The sequence below is a fragment of the Calonectris borealis genome, chromosome 2 (assembly GCF_964195595.1).
Source record: "Calonectris borealis chromosome 2, bCalBor7.hap1.2, whole genome shotgun sequence".
In the NCBI taxonomy this organism is placed as follows: Eukaryota; Metazoa; Chordata; class Aves; order Procellariiformes; family Procellariidae; genus Calonectris; species Calonectris borealis.
This window is the reverse complement of record NC_134313.1, coordinates 400,992-417,428: the sequence shown is the minus strand read 5'-3', so window position 1 is coordinate 417,428 and position 16,437 is coordinate 400,992. Positions and strand designations below refer to the sequence as shown.

At 59.3% G+C, this 16,437-nt stretch overlaps 1 protein-coding gene across 1 annotated transcript in view; it reads left to right on the top strand.

Annotated features, from left to right (window-relative positions):
- Positions 1 to 16,437, top strand: part of EPPK1 (epiplakin 1) — a 45,997-nt gene that overhangs the window by 16,024 nt on the left and 13,536 nt on the right. Inside the window, exon 2 of the mRNA XM_075144517.1 lies at positions 21 to 7,587. Coding sequence (XP_075000618.1) covers positions 21 to 7,587 — 7,567 coding nt within the window. The remainder of the gene's footprint in view (positions 1 to 20; positions 7,588 to 16,437) is intronic.

Here is a 16,437-nt window from a genome sequence, read left to right as displayed (position 1 = left end):
AGCTGGAGCGGTCCCTGAAGTCCCGCACCGTCGAGGTCTCGGCGGGCGGCTTCCACGGCAGGAAGGTCTCCCTGTGGGAGCTCCTCTTCTCCAAGTACACCCCCGAGGCAAAGAGGCAGGAGCTGCTGGGGGAGGTCCGGGCCGGGAGCCTGGCGCTGGACGAGCTGGCAAGGCTCCTCACCGTCCTCGTCGAGGAGGCCGCGGAGCGGAGCAGCAACGTGAAATTCACGGGCCTCAGGAGGCAGGTGACCGCCTCGGACCTGCTGGACTCGGGCATCATCGACAAGGACACGCTGGCCGACCTCGTCCAGGGCTCCAAGACGGTGGAGGAGGTGACGGAAATGGCCTCCGTCAAGCGCTACCTGGACGGCACGGGCTGCATCGCCGGCGTGCTGGTGCCCTCCAAGGCCGACCCCGCCAAGATGGAGAAGATGAGCATCTACCAGGCCATGTGGAAGGGCATCCTGAGGCAGGGCACGGCCCTGGTGCTGCTGGAGGCGCAGGCTGCCACCGGCTTCGTCGTTGACCCGCTCACCAACAAGAAGCTCTCCGTGGACGAGGCCGTCTCGTCCGGGCTGGTGGGCAGCGAGCTGCACGAGAAGCTCCTGTCGGCCGAGAGGGCCGTGACGGGCTACACCGACCCCTACACCGGCGGCCAGATCTCCCTCTTCCAGGCCATGAAGAAGGAGCTCATCGTCAAGGAGCACGGCATCCGCCTGCTCGAGGCCCAGATCGCCACCGGCGGCATCATCGACCCCGTGCACAGCCACCGCCTCCCCGTGGAGGTGGCCTACCGGCGCGGCTACTTCGACCAGGAGATGAACCAGATCCTCTCCGACCCCACCGACGACACCAAGGGCTTCTTCGACCCCAACACCCACGAGAACCTCACCTACATGCAGCTCCTCCGCCGCTGCGTGCCCGACCCGGACACGGGGCTGCTCATGCTCCAGCTGATGGACAAGGGCTCCGTGCTCTACCAGCTGACCGAGGACGCACGGAAAGCCCTGCAGGCCGCCCGCACCACCGTCAGCGTGGGGCTCTTCCAGGGCCAGAGCGTCACCGTCTGGGAGCTCCTCTTCTCCCGCTACGTCCCCGACCACCGGCGCCAGGACCTCCTCCGGAAGTACAAGGCGGGGACGGTCACCATCTCCGAGATGATCGCCCTCCTCACCGCCATCATCACCGGGGCTGAGGGCCAGGGCCACGGCGCTGCCCTGGCCCACAAGCCGACGCAGCGGGAGGCCCCGCCGCCAGCCGAGAATGGCGAAGCCGCCGACTCCCAGCAGGAGCAGGAGCGGGAGCGGGAGCGGGAGCGGGAGCTGGAGCTGGAGCGGTCCCTGAAGTCCCGCACCGTCGAGGTCTCGGCGGGCGGCTTCCACGGCAGGAAGGTCTCCCTGTGGGAGCTCCTCTTCTCCAAGTACACCCCCGAGGCAAAGAGGCAGGAGCTGCTGGGGGAGGTCCGGGCCGGGAGCCTGGCGCTGGACGAGCTGGCAAGGCTCCTCACCGTCCTCGTCGAGGAGGCCGCGGAGCGGAGCAGCAACGTGAAATTCACGGGCCTCAGGAGGCAGGTGACCGCCTCGGACCTGCTGGACTCGGGCATCATCGACAAGGACACGCTGGCCGACCTCGTCCAGGGCTCCAAGACGGTGGAGGAGGTGACGGAAATGGCCTCCGTCAAGCGCTACCTGGACGGCACGGGCTGCATCGCCGGCGTGCTGGTGCCCTCCAAGGCCGACCCCGCCAAGATGGAGAAGATGAGCATCTACCAGGCCATGTGGAAGGGCATCCTGAGGCAGGGCACGGCCCTGGTGCTGCTGGAGGCGCAGGCTGCCACCGGCTTCGTCGTTGACCCGCTCACCAACAAGAAGCTCTCCGTGGACGAGGCCGTCTCGTCCGGGCTGGTGGGCAGCGAGCTGCACGAGAAGCTCCTGTCGGCCGAGAGGGCCGTGACGGGCTACACCGACCCCTACACCGGCGGCCAGATCTCCCTCTTCCAGGCCATGAAGAAGGAGCTCATCGTCAAGGAGCACGGCATCCGCCTGCTCGAGGCCCAGATCGCCACCGGCGGCATCATCGACCCCGTGCACAGCCACCGCCTCCCCGTGGAGGTGGCCTACCGGCGCGGCTACTTCGACCAGGAGATGAACCAGATCCTCTCCGACCCCACCGACGACACCAAGGGCTTCTTCGACCCCAACACCCACGAGAACCTCACCTACATGCAGCTCCTCCGCCGCTGCGTGCCCGACCCGGACACGGGGCTGCTCATGCTCCAGCTGATGGACAAGGGCTCCGTGCTCTACCAGCTGACCGAGGACGCACGGAAAGCCCTGCAGGCCGCCCGCACCACCGTCAGCGTGGGGCTCTTCCAGGGCCAGAGCGTCACCGTCTGGGAGCTCCTCTTCTCCCGCTACGTCCCCGACCACCGGCGCCAGGACCTCCTCCGGAAGTACAAGGCGGGGACGGTCACCATCTCCGAGATGATCGCCCTCCTCACCGCCATCATCACCGGGGCTGAGGGCCAGGGCCACGGCGCTGCCCTGGCCCACAAGCCGACGCAGCGGGAGGCCCCGCCGCCAGCCGAGAATGGCGAAGCCGCCGACTCCCAGCAGGAGCAGGAGCGGGAGCGGGAGCGGGAGCGGGAGCTGGAGCTGGAGCGGTCCCTGAAGTCCCGCACCGTCGAGGTCTCGGCGGGCGGCTTCCACGGCAGGAAGGTCTCCCTGTGGGAGCTCCTCTTCTCCAAGTACACCCCCGAGGCAAAGAGGCAGGAGCTGCTGGGGGAGGTCCGGGCCGGGAGCCTGGCGCTGGACGAGCTGGCAAGGCTCCTCACCGTCCTCGTCGAGGAGGCCGCGGAGCGGAGCAGCAACGTGAAATTCACGGGCCTCAGGAGGCAGGTGACCGCCTCGGACCTGCTGGACTCGGGCATCATCGACAAGGACACGCTGGCCGACCTCGTCCAGGGCTCCAAGACGGTGGAGGAGGTGACGGAAATGGCCTCCGTCAAGCGCTACCTGGACGGCACGGGCTGCATCGCCGGCGTGCTGGTGCCCTCCAAGGCCGACCCCGCCAAGATGGAGAAGATGAGCATCTACCAGGCCATGTGGAAGGGCATCCTGAGGCAGGGCACGGCCCTGGTGCTGCTGGAGGCGCAGGCTGCCACCGGCTTCGTCGTTGACCCGCTCACCAACAAGAAGCTCTCCGTGGACGAGGCCGTCTCGTCCGGGCTGGTGGGCAGCGAGCTGCACGAGAAGCTCCTGTCGGCCGAGAGGGCCGTGACGGGCTACACCGACCCCTACACCGGCGGCCAGATCTCCCTCTTCCAGGCCATGAAGAAGGAGCTCATCGTCAAGGAGCACGGCATCCGCCTGCTCGAGGCCCAGATCGCCACCGGCGGCATCATCGACCCCGTGCACAGCCACCGCCTCCCCGTGGAGGTGGCCTACCGGCGCGGCTACTTCGACCAGGAGATGAACCAGATCCTCTCCGACCCCACCGACGACACCAAGGGCTTCTTCGACCCCAACACCCACGAGAACCTCACCTACATGCAGCTCCTCCGCCGCTGCGTGCCCGACCCGGACACGGGGCTGCTCATGCTCCAGCTGATGGACAAGGGCTCCGTGCTCTACCAGCTGACCGAGGACGCACGGAAAGCCCTGCAGGCCGCCCGCACCACCGTCAGCGTGGGGCTCTTCCAGGGCCAGAGCGTCACCGTCTGGGAGCTCCTCTTCTCCCGCTACGTCCCCGACCACCGGCGCCAGGACCTCCTCCGGAAGTACAAGGCGGGGACGGTCACCATCTCCGAGATGATCGCCCTCCTCACCGCCATCATCACCGGGGCTGAGGGCCAGGGCCACGGCGCTGCCCTGGCCCACAAGCCGACGCAGCGGGAGGCCCCGCCGCCAGCCGAGAATGGCGAAGCCGCCGACTCCCAGCAGGAGCAGGAGCGGGAGCGGGAGCGGGAGCGGGAGCTGGAGCTGGAGCGGTCCCTGAAGTCCCGCACCGTCGAGGTCTCGGCGGGCGGCTTCCACGGCAGGAAGGTCTCCCTGTGGGAGCTCCTCTTCTCCAAGTACACCCCCGAGGCAAAGAGGCAGGAGCTGCTGGGGGAGGTCCGGGCCGGGAGCCTGGCGCTGGACGAGCTGGCAAGGCTCCTCACCGTCCTCGTCGAGGAGGCCGCGGAGCGGAGCAGCAACGTGAAATTCACGGGCCTCAGGAGGCAGGTGACCGCCTCGGACCTGCTGGACTCGGGCATCATCGACAAGGACACGCTGGCCGACCTCGTCCAGGGCTCCAAGACGGTGGAGGAGGTGACGGAAATGGCCTCCGTCAAGCGCTACCTGGACGGCACGGGCTGCATCGCCGGCGTGCTGGTGCCCTCCAAGGCCGACCCCGCCAAGATGGAGAAGATGAGCATCTACCAGGCCATGTGGAAGGGCATCCTGAGGCAGGGCACGGCCCTGGTGCTGCTGGAGGCGCAGGCTGCCACCGGCTTCGTCGTTGACCCGCTCACCAACAAGAAGCTCTCCGTGGACGAGGCCGTCTCGTCCGGGCTGGTGGGCAGCGAGCTGCACGAGAAGCTCCTGTCGGCCGAGAGGGCCGTGACGGGCTACACCGACCCCTACACCGGCGGCCAGATCTCCCTCTTCCAGGCCATGAAGAAGGAGCTCATCGTCAAGGAGCACGGCATCCGCCTGCTCGAGGCCCAGATCGCCACCGGCGGCATCATCGACCCCGTGCACAGCCACCGCCTCCCCGTGGAGGTGGCCTACCGGCGCGGCTACTTCGACCAGGAGATGAACCAGATCCTCTCCGACCCCACCGACGACACCAAGGGCTTCTTCGACCCCAACACCCACGAGAACCTCACCTACATGCAGCTCCTCCGCCGCTGCGTGCCCGACCCGGACACGGGGCTGCTCATGCTCCAGCTGATGGACAAGGGCTCCGTGCTCTACCAGCTGACCGAGGACGCACGGAAAGCCCTGCAGGCCGCCCGCACCACCGTCAGCGTGGGGCTCTTCCAGGGCCAGAGCGTCACCGTCTGGGAGCTCCTCTTCTCCCGCTACGTCCCCGACCACCGGCGCCAGGACCTCCTCCGGAAGTACAAGGCGGGGACGGTCACCATCTCCGAGATGATCGCCCTCCTCACCGCCATCATCACCGGGGCTGAGGGCCAGGGCCACGGCGCTGCCCTGGCCCACAAGCCGACGCAGCGGGAGGCCCCGCCGCCAGCCGAGAATGGCGAAGCCGCCGACTCCCAGCAGGAGCAGGAGCGGGAGCGGGAGCGGGAGCGGGAGCTGGAGCTGGAGCGGTCCCTGAAGTCCCGCACCGTCGAGGTCTCGGCGGGCGGCTTCCACGGCAGGAAGGTCTCCCTGTGGGAGCTCCTCTTCTCCAAGTACACCCCCGAGGCAAAGAGGCAGGAGCTGCTGGGGGAGGTCCGGGCCGGGAGCCTGGCGCTGGACGAGCTGGCAAGGCTCCTCACCGTCCTCGTCGAGGAGGCCGCGGAGCGGAGCAGCAACGTGAAATTCACGGGCCTCAGGAGGCAGGTGACCGCCTCGGACCTGCTGGACTCGGGCATCATCGACAAGGACACGCTGGCCGACCTCGTCCAGGGCTCCAAGACGGTGGAGGAGGTGACGGAAATGGCCTCCGTCAAGCGCTACCTGGACGGCACGGGCTGCATCGCCGGCGTGCTGGTGCCCTCCAAGGCCGACCCCGCCAAGATGGAGAAGATGAGCATCTACCAGGCCATGTGGAAGGGCATCCTGAGGCAGGGCACGGCCCTGGTGCTGCTGGAGGCGCAGGCTGCCACCGGCTTCGTCGTTGACCCGCTCACCAACAAGAAGCTCTCCGTGGACGAGGCCGTCTCGTCCGGGCTGGTGGGCAGCGAGCTGCACGAGAAGCTCCTGTCGGCCGAGAGGGCCGTGACGGGCTACACCGACCCCTACACCGGCGGCCAGATCTCCCTCTTCCAGGCCATGAAGAAGGAGCTCATCGTCAAGGAGCACGGCATCCGCCTGCTCGAGGCCCAGATCGCCACCGGCGGCATCATCGACCCCGTGCACAGCCACCGCCTCCCCGTGGAGGTGGCCTACCGGCGCGGCTACTTCGACCAGGAGATGAACCAGATCCTCTCCGACCCCACCGACGACACCAAGGGCTTCTTCGACCCCAACACCCACGAGAACCTCACCTACATGCAGCTCCTCCGCCGCTGCGTGCCCGACCCGGACACGGGGCTGCTCATGCTCCAGCTGATGGACAAGGGCTCCGTGCTCTACCAGCTGACCGAGGACGCACGGAAAGCCCTGCAGGCCGCCCGCACCACCGTCAGCGTGGGGCTCTTCCAGGGCCAGAGCGTCACCGTCTGGGAGCTCCTCTTCTCCCGCTACGTCCCCGACCACCGGCGCCAGGACCTCCTCCGGAAGTACAAGGCGGGGACGGTCACCATCTCCGAGATGATCGCCCTCCTCACCGCCATCATCACCGGGGCTGAGGGCCAGGGCCACGGCGCTGCCCTGGCCCACAAGCCGACGCAGCGGGAGGCCCCGCCGCCAGCCGAGAATGGCGAAGCCGCCGACTCCCAGCAGGAGCAGGAGCGGGAGCGGGAGCGGGAGCGGGAGCTGGAGCTGGAGCGGTCCCTGAAGTCCCGCACCGTCGAGGTCTCGGCGGGCGGCTTCCACGGCAGGAAGGTCTCCCTGTGGGAGCTCCTCTTCTCCAAGTACACCCCCGAGGCAAAGAGGCAGGAGCTGCTGGGGGAGGTCCGGGCCGGGAGCCTGGCGCTGGACGAGCTGGCAAGGCTCCTCACCGTCCTCGTCGAGGAGGCCGCGGAGCGGAGCAGCAACGTGAAATTCACGGGCCTCAGGAGGCAGGTGACCGCCTCGGACCTGCTGGACTCGGGCATCATCGACAAGGACACGCTGGCCGACCTCGTCCAGGGCTCCAAGACGGTGGAGGAGGTGACGGAAATGGCCTCCGTCAAGCGCTACCTGGACGGCACGGGCTGCATCGCCGGCGTGCTGGTGCCCTCCAAGGCCGACCCCGCCAAGATGGAGAAGATGAGCATCTACCAGGCCATGTGGAAGGGCATCCTGAGGCAGGGCACGGCCCTGGTGCTGCTGGAGGCGCAGGCTGCCACCGGCTTCGTCGTTGACCCGCTCACCAACAAGAAGCTCTCCGTGGACGAGGCCGTCTCGTCCGGGCTGGTGGGCAGCGAGCTGCACGAGAAGCTCCTGTCGGCCGAGAGGGCCGTGACGGGCTACACCGACCCCTACACCGGCGGCCAGATCTCCCTCTTCCAGGCCATGAAGAAGGAGCTCATCGTCAAGGAGCACGGCATCCGCCTGCTCGAGGCCCAGATCGCCACCGGCGGCATCATCGACCCCGTGCACAGCCACCGCCTCCCCGTGGAGGTGGCCTACCGGCGCGGCTACTTCGACCAGGAGATGAACCAGATCCTCTCCGACCCCACCGACGACACCAAGGGCTTCTTCGACCCCAACACCCACGAGAACCTCACCTACATGCAGCTCCTCCGCCGCTGCGTGCCCGACCCGGACACTGGTCTTTATTTCCTTAATGTTTTTAGAAAATAATTTTAATTCTTTTCCATTTTTTTGTTTTGTATTGCATTGGTGACGAATATAGCTATTGTGAATATTTCTTTTGCTGCTGTTATTTTCCTTTTTTTTTTTTTAAATCTTATATTTTAAAATTCTAATTCTTTTCAGAGAATTTCCTTATTGTTCTCTTTCCCTTTCAATAACCTACCCACATCAGGTATAGCTTTTAAGTGACTCCCCCGAATACCGTGGTATAGCGTATTAAGCGTTTGTCTTCTGTAGTCCTTCATGAACACAGGAATCAGACTCGGTTATCGCAAGTCATTTTCATGAAATATGTTGCCCTCCTTTTCCTCATCCATGTTTAAATGGAAGTATGTCTTTTGTGTTGTGTGAGGTGTAATCAGAATGGTATTTTTATTCTCCTTCTAGTCTGTTTTCTTATGCATGAAGAACTTCTTTTTCTTAGCATATTTGCAGGGCATTACTAGAGTTGAACGTTTTCAAACCTGAATTTTGCATGGGGAGTATATTTCTGTGCAGGCACTATGTCAGAGTGGTGTTAGGTGTTACTGGAGTAGAATACATTACCTGTGTTTGCTCTTAATGCCTCAGCCTGTCTAATTTTTCTGGGGGTGTCTGGACTACGTACACCCTCAGCTTAGAGTGGTTTGGTCTCTCACTGATATGTACACTCAATTCACTTGCTTGCTGTGCTTTCCATCCCTCCAATTCTCCAGCTCTCCATGGAGCCTCTATAGAGAGCTGTACGGTGGGGTCCACCCAAAAGCTGAGAGCCCACAGTGTACCTTGTCATGCTGTATTTTCAGTCTATCCACCCACGGTCAGGGGAGCTGGCAGCGGAGCATCCGTTCCCTCTAGCTGGGGCCTCTGCGCATTTCTCAGCTCCTTCTGCCGTCCTGTGTCCTGAGCTGACTCAGCCCACGTGCCACACTCCTGGAGGGGAGGCAGCCCAGAACCACTCTGCCACAGAGTTCAGGGCTGAATAATTCTACTGCTGTTTAATAGAAGGAAACGTACTCTCCTTAAATGCATTACCTTAGGCTATTTGCCTTAATTAACCCAGTAATGTCCTGGAAAATGGGTATTTTGCCACAGCTTGTATAGCTGCTAACTGGAAACAAGTGTAGATTAGCTATGGAACTCCTTACCATAACCTGCTGTGTAGCCTGGAGCTTTGCATGGGCTCAAAAGTGATGGGACAAATTAATGGGAGAGAAGTCCACTGAGGGTTGTTAAATGCAAAGACACACCTCTGTCTTAGGAGGTCCCTCAGCAAGTTACTGGAAGATGGATCCGGGAGGTGTCGGTATGGGCTTGCGCTCCTATTACATGCTTAGTGCAGACTCTGATACTGGACAGAGCTGGCTGCAGCATAGTGGAGACATTGACCTTTGCTCTGGGCTGGTATAACTGCGACTGTCCTACCACCATCTGCATTACGAACATGGGGAAGCATCAGAAATGCCACAATTTACCCAAAGGACCAGAGTGTAACGGGGAAGTTTTACAGCTCTCAGGTCTCACCACACTCCGTACTGGGGTTAGTTCAGCTTCTTCCCACGCCGACCTGCAGACACTGTAATGCCATCTCCAGAGGGCCTCAATGATTCAGGCTCCCATGTCAACCAAGAGGCTTCATATTGATCCTCTAGACTTTTGCTCTTTCCTGGAAATGGATAGAAAATGCTTTAGCCAAATCCAGGGTGAATGGCCAACCTGTGTCTTTCACACACTCTAGCCTTGTGCCAGCTCCAGATCTCAGAGCCCTGCATGCTACTACAGTGTAAGAGGGCTTGCTACCGGCTGCTGCGCAAGACACAGCACCCGGATGGACAGGCTCTTGTCCTGCTCCATCTCAGCCATTCCTATATTCCTGCCCACAACCCTTGCCCTCGGACTGTCTCCTCTCAGTCTCTAGTTCCACATCTTTCAACCTCCGCCACACTTGTCACTTGATCTCCAAGTGTCCCATTTCCCAGCCTTCTTGTTCATTAGCTCGTGCCTTGCTAGCAAAGCCATGGCGACCCAGCAATCCCTGTGAAGCAGGATGGATGCTTGCAACCTTCCAGCTGTGGTTTAGCCCTTCCCCTTTCCAGGGTCTCTTTTCTGGTGATAAGCTCTTCCTGTCCCATGTTTGTACTAAACCTAACCACTATAAGGCCATTTCTTGATAGGATCTTCAGTCTCATACACCTAGCCAAAAGCCATTTAACTACATCTAACTGAAAGCTAATGGCTTATTTTTTATATATCCGCTAGGATATACAAGAGAAAAGGAACCGAGAGGAAACCTCTCGGTTAGAATTCTGAAGTTATCAGTCTCCTAGCCCTGGGCCAGAGCATCATCGGCTAACGGTCAGCTCCTCAAAGCTTGGCTGTTGTCACCTTGTGGCACTGCAGACGTAGAAAAAGCCAGTCTCACGCTGAGAACAGGAATGGGAGGAGGACTGCACAGGATGAAAAGCATGCACCTAGGCAAGGAAGACAGGGTAGAGTCTTGCAGCATGGGCCCAGCACCGAAGCTTGGCTGCCTTCCCCACTGTGCTGCTCCCAGGACTGTGCAGGGAGCAGCGGACGGCTTTGCTCGGCAGGTTGCTGGAGGCAGCCCTGAAGGGTTGTCCTGCGGCTGGAGCAGCCGTCCCGGGTGGCGGGTTAGCCTGGCCCTGGGCTGGAGGCTACGGGCAGGTGCAGAAGCCGCCTGGCTAAGGGCAATCAGTTCTTCCTTGGGCAAGGCAACAGGGGCCTCCATGGCTATATGGACCATCCTGGCTTACTTCAGGAGCCTGCTGGACAGCCATGAGCCAGCAGTATCTCTGTAAGAAATTCCTGTCCCAGGTCAGGCAGCGAAGCCTAACAGGAATGTGGTGGCGGTGACAGTTCTCCCTGATGAGGGACCCAGAGAGCGAGCTGAGGCAAAACAAACTTTGGGGCCTGTGATCCAGGGTCACATCGTGACTCACCTGCAGGGCGCACAGTGGCCAGATCCCAGGAGGTTTCTGGAAAGGCTTGTAATAAGTGCTGGGGAGGAGACAGTGACTGTGGGCCCCACACAGAGGAAGGTGGAGGAAAGAGGTTCTGGCGTTAAAATGTAGGCTTCAAGCAGGAAGATGAAAGCCAGGCCCTCCATGACAGCATTCCCTGAAACGGTCCGGGTACCACGTGGAGGTCAGATAGTAAAGCAGAGACATGAATTCATAAAATGGGACTGAGAAGTTGAAAAGCTATTGTCATAAAAGTTTTGCATCTCCAAGCAAAGGAGAGGCCAAACTCGCACCATTCAAATATGGTGAAAACCAGCATGGAGAAAAGGAAAAGGGAAAGGCAGTTTAAAGAAGCAGAATCCTGTTTGAAAACAATACAGAAATAAAGTAGAGAACCAAGATAAATATAATATATAGGGCTGACGAACTGGAATCTGTCATCTTCAATGAAATACCGGCACGCCATGGGCTTCTTGGTAGAGGCTCCCCAGGAGGACACTGTGACACCAAAGTATAAAAGCGTAGAGGAGGGTGTGCTGGTGGCAGCGTGGGGCTGTTATCACAGAGCTTAGAGTCGGGTCAAAGTCACAAATGCATCAACAGCGAACCCTGGACCGAAATCCCAGCTCCAGGGAGCAGGGCAAGGGGAAGGTGAGCAGACGGACGTAAGGGGCAGCGGCTGTCTGTGTGGAGTCTGAGCTAGGTAGATAGTGTCCTCTGCAGTCAGGAGGAAGGGCAGATCCTGAGCGGGGACATAGAAGGAACGTAAAACCATAAATAACATGGAGAAGGCAAGTGGGGAATGAATATTTGCTATTTTCCATAAGAGCTAGGTTGTGGGAAAACAGCAGGAAAGATTTCTGCACACAGTTAAACTGTGGCAGTTGCTGCTGGGATGTCATGGAGGCAAAAGCTGCAAATGCTCAAGGGAAAGAAAAGGCAAGAAAACGTGAGCTCTCTTCTCAGCGAGGGAGTCACCAGTGGGGCCCAGAGGGACCCATGGTGAGAGCTGGGCTGTTTAACACATGCAGGCATGGTCTGGGAAATGCTGTGAACAGTGAAGGAGCAGATGGTATTAAATTATTCAGCTTAGTAAAGAAAAGTGCCAGCTGCAAAAACTGCAGGAAGACCAAGCAACATACAGTGACTGGAATAAAAATGGCAAATTATGTTCAAGGTAGGTAAAAAGGCACACATGGGGAGAAGCAGTCCTAGTGTCCACATACCCAGCTCTGAGCTGTTAATGTTTAGCAGCAAGAATTGTAACAGATTATTTGATGTGTGCTCAGCAGCAGTTAGAATAAATCAAATGTTAAGATTAGGGAAGGAACGTGTCCATGCCAGGATAAGGCACACAGGCTGTGTCCATCCAAAGGCACCACATACCCCGAGAGGAGACCAAGCTCCTTGGTGGGGCTGCAATCAGGATCTCAGCAGTGGCCCAGCCTTGGTGTAAGGCAGTGTGGAAGGAGATCACCTGCTCCTTTGAGGGTATCTGGTCAAGGGAGCCATCAACAAGAACATACAGGGACAAACCTGATTGACAAATGATACGGGAGGCGGTCATGGGAACAAACCTGGCCAGCCGCATCAATCGGTCAGGATGTGTGGAGTGAGAAGATGTTTAGTTCTTCTGTTGAGATGATAAGGTGTCATGGTTTAATCCCAGCCAGCAACTAAAGACCACACAGCTGCTTGCTCAGCCCTCCCCTCCAATAGGATGGGGGAGAGAATCAGGAGAGCACAAGTAGGAAAACTCGCAGGCTGAGATAAAACCAGTTTAATAATTGAAATAAAACAAAGTAGAACAGTAATAAAAATAATGATAGCAACAACAATAACAAATATACAAAGCAGGCAATGCACAATGCAACTGCTCACCACCCGCTGACCGGCGCCCCACGTGTCCCGAGCGCAAGAGCCCCCCCTTTCCCGGACCATGCCTCCTAATTATATACTGAGAATGACATCACATGATATGGAGTACCCCACTGACCAGCCGGGTCAGCCGCCCTGGCTATGCCCCCCACCCCAGCTTCCCATGCACCTGGCAGAGCATGAGAAGCCAAAAAGTCCCCTGTGCAAGCGCCACTCAGCAACAACCAAAACATCAACGGGCCATCAACATGCCTCTCATACCAAACCCAAGAGACAGCAGTTAACTACCCCAGCTACTGGGAAGAAAGTTAACTCTGTCCCAGCCGGAACCAGGACATAAGGAAACGGAGAGAGGCAAACACAGAGACATAAAACCTAACCCGTTAGTGTTAACGAAGACAATAACCAGAAACAAACCCCGTCAGTGGCACTAATTGATGGGCTATCAAGAAACTGCAGGCACACCAGGACTTTGCAGCTGGTATGGATGTAACCCTGAAGGTCTCAGCACCAGCAGCTGGAGGGGTCTCAGCTCTCTGGATCTGGGGAGCGTCCCACAGACTGTGTTCCAAAAACCAGCTACTGAGGGGGACTGGTGTGAGTGAAGGGCTCCACGCTGGCAGATGGAGCAGGACCGTGAATCACAGGCAGCTTGTGCCTTGTGCCAGTTACTGGGGGGGCAGAGAGTGTCTTTCCCAATCCTGGCGCGTGTGTGTGGAGGGGTGTTCACCAGCAAACTTCAAGCTGGACCCATGGGCGAGGATCTGGGCAGGGGTGCCAGGCAGACAGAGGGGCTGTGCTGGTACTCAGGGGACCCGCGAGCGTGTGTGTGCTTGTGAACACAGACAGTCTCGTGTCTGTGCCTGCACGGTGCCCTCCTGCCTCTGCAAGCCCCAGAGGAGGAGGGGATGTGGCTGTCTCTGCTCGTGAGTGATGTAGGTCCTGTCTGTGGGTGCTGCTGACGGCAGTGCCTTGTTCTGCGGCAGTCTGACCAGTCATGTCAGTGTTCTCTGTATGTGTCTGTCTGCGTGTCTGGGATACACATGCAGCTGGTTGAACTTGCAAATGGGAGGGCAGCAGACATGTCCCTCAGCCTGTGCAGAGACCCCGGGTGGGCTCCAGCAGTTGGGCAGGACCCCACTGGGCGCTACTGGTCTGTACTGGGAACTACTGGGCTCCAGTGGCCAGGCTGGAGGTGGTGGCTGCTCCAGTCATCCCTTAGCAGGTACTCTGCAAACAGGGGTTGCAAGCAGATGCTCAGTGGCTAGTGGGGCAGCTGGCGGGACGGTGCGGGGACGCTGCCAGGGCTGGTGCTGCCGGTGGTGCTGTCTGTTTGCACAGCAATTCTGGCTCTGTTCCCACTTGCGCTGGGAGCTGCTTCTGGTGCCTTTGGGTCCACTGGAGAGTGTAGCTGGCAAGGATGTAGCAGGAGTCATAGCTGTTGTCATGACAGTGCCCAGTATCTCTGCTGAGGGCTTCTTGAAGACCCAGCAGCAATGTTCTCAATGCATTGCAGGACACACGCTCCTGCACGGACCGGTGCTGATCCCCTTGGCACAATGGAGGCCTCAGCCCAGAGTTCCAGAGGGTGGATGCTGCCATCAAGGTCTGGGACTGCTGAGAGTGCCTGGGGCATCTGAGCAGACTGTGCACCATCAGGGAAAATGAGGAGGAGATTTACAGGGTCTTCACAGAGACCTGGGGCCAGGATCTGGGATGCTGCAGAGATACCAACAAGATCTGTCAGACTCAGACTATTAGCTCTTGCTTCCCTTTCATGTGGGCACCAATGATACTGCCAGGAGAGACCTGGAGGATATCAACAGTGGATACAGAGCTCTAGGAGCGAGGACTTCGCATTTCCCTTTGCCGAACTTCAGAAAGAACTTCATGCAGTTGAACAAAGGGAAATTCCCAGTCCTGCCCCTGGGGAGAAACAGTCCCAGGCATCAGTGCAGGGTGGGGTGGCCTCCTGGAAGCTAGTTTTGCAGAAAAAGACTTGGCCATCCTGCTGGAAAAGAAGCAATGTGCTCCTGCAGCAAAGGCGGCCAGCAGCCCTCCTGGGCTGCATTAGGCAAAGGCTGCATTAGACCAGCAGGTCAAGGGAGGTGATCCTTCCCCTCTGCTCAGCACTGGTGAGGCCACACCGGGAGTACTGGGTCCAGTTCTAGGCTCCCCAGTGCAACAGACATGGGCATACTGGAGACAGCCCAGCAGGAAGATGATGAAGGGACTGGAGCTTCTCTCCTATGAGGAAAGGCTGAGACAGCTGGGACTGTTCATCCTGGAGAAGACAAGGTTCAGGGGATCTCATCAATGTATATAAATACCTGAAGGGAGGGAGTAAAGAAGATGGAGCCAGGCTCTTGTCAGTGGTGCCCAGTGACAGGCCAAGAGGCAAGACAGGACAGGAGGTTCCCTCTGAACATCAGGAACACTATTTTACTGTGAAGGTGATCAAACATTGGCACAGGTTGCCCAAAGATCTTGCAGAGTCTCTGTCCTTGGAAATACTCAAAATCCAACTGGACATGGTCCTGAGGAACCTCAGGACCTCAGGCTAGTTGTGGCTGACCCTACTTTAAGCAGAGGGGACGGATCTCCAGAGGTCCCTTCCCTCCCCTTGGAGGTGATCAACACTGACTGAACACAGCCCTGAGCAATCTGATCTGATCAGAACTGCTCTGAGTTGGACCAGAGAGCATCTGAAGGTCCCTTCCAACCTAAATTATTCCATGATCCCACTTTTCTGTTGTTTTTTTTTTTAAGACAGTAGAATGGACTGTGTGGTCCCAGCAGCTCCAGCCTCTACACCTCACCTGCCCGTCACCAAGGCCCATGCCTTCCAGCCCAAGCATGGCAGCACTCTTGTTGCTCCAGGACATGCCACAGCCTCATCTGGTCATCTTCTCCTCCACCTGGGGACCAGTATGGCCCTGCTCACCATGCTGAACCAGTGCCTTGCAAAAGACACTCCATCAAGGAACATGCCCAAGCAGTAATTAACACTTACTGTGGATAATTAGACACCAAAGCTGCGAATCATAGACTCATAGAATCATTAAGGTTGGAAAAGACCTCTAAGATCATCGAGTCCAACCGTCAATGGACGATGAGCATAGCACTCTGCCACACTTCCTGCCACATCCCACTTCAGGCTGGAGGGCCCCAAAATGTTTTATTTGGGACCAGGATGGAAGTTGGGTGGCCTTTCTTGGGAGACCAGCTCCCACTGGCCTTTTTTCGGCTGCTTGTTCAAAGCCTCTCCCTCCCTTTTTGTTCATTTTACCCTTCCTGGAAGCTTGACTTCCTCTTTCACGACGGCAGACAGGAATAGCCAGTGCCAGGTCGCCAGGCAGGCAGCCACATTTCTGGGTGTAACATCCGACTATGCTGGCAGCAGCACGGTGCCCCTGCAGCTGCCACCTGCCTCGGGCTGGGAGAGCCGCGTTGTGCCGTGGTCCGGCGCACCACACGCCTGGGGAAGGGCCTCAGGCACGCAGGAATGGTGCACCGGCCACACTGGTCTCTGGCAGCTCCTGAAGCTGGCCCCTGGGCCCGAAGCGTGCTGAGCTGTGGCCTCCAGGAGATCGAAGCACCCGCCAGCAGCCAGGTGTGCCTGCGCCCTGACTGCCTCCAGAGCTGTGTACCCTGCCCTCTGTTCCATGCTGCCTCCTGCCCTGCCTTCCTCCCCACCTTCCTTCCTAGTCCAAACAGTCCTCTCCCCTGAGCTCTCACTGCCTTCCTGCCCCCCCGTCTCACTCGTGGTCAGATCTCCAGTCCTGCAGCAAGCATCTCCATGTGCACTGGCAGCATTTCCCATACACTGGCCTATTGGCCACCACCATCGGGCTCCTCGTCCCAGCCCAGGGCTGCACGTTTGCTGCACAGCTTCGTGCCTCCTAGATCTGTCCTCCTCTTGGCCAGGGTGGATCCAGGGGTCCTACCCGCTCAGCCATTCAGCTGCCTCCCCAGCCCCCTTGAGCTGC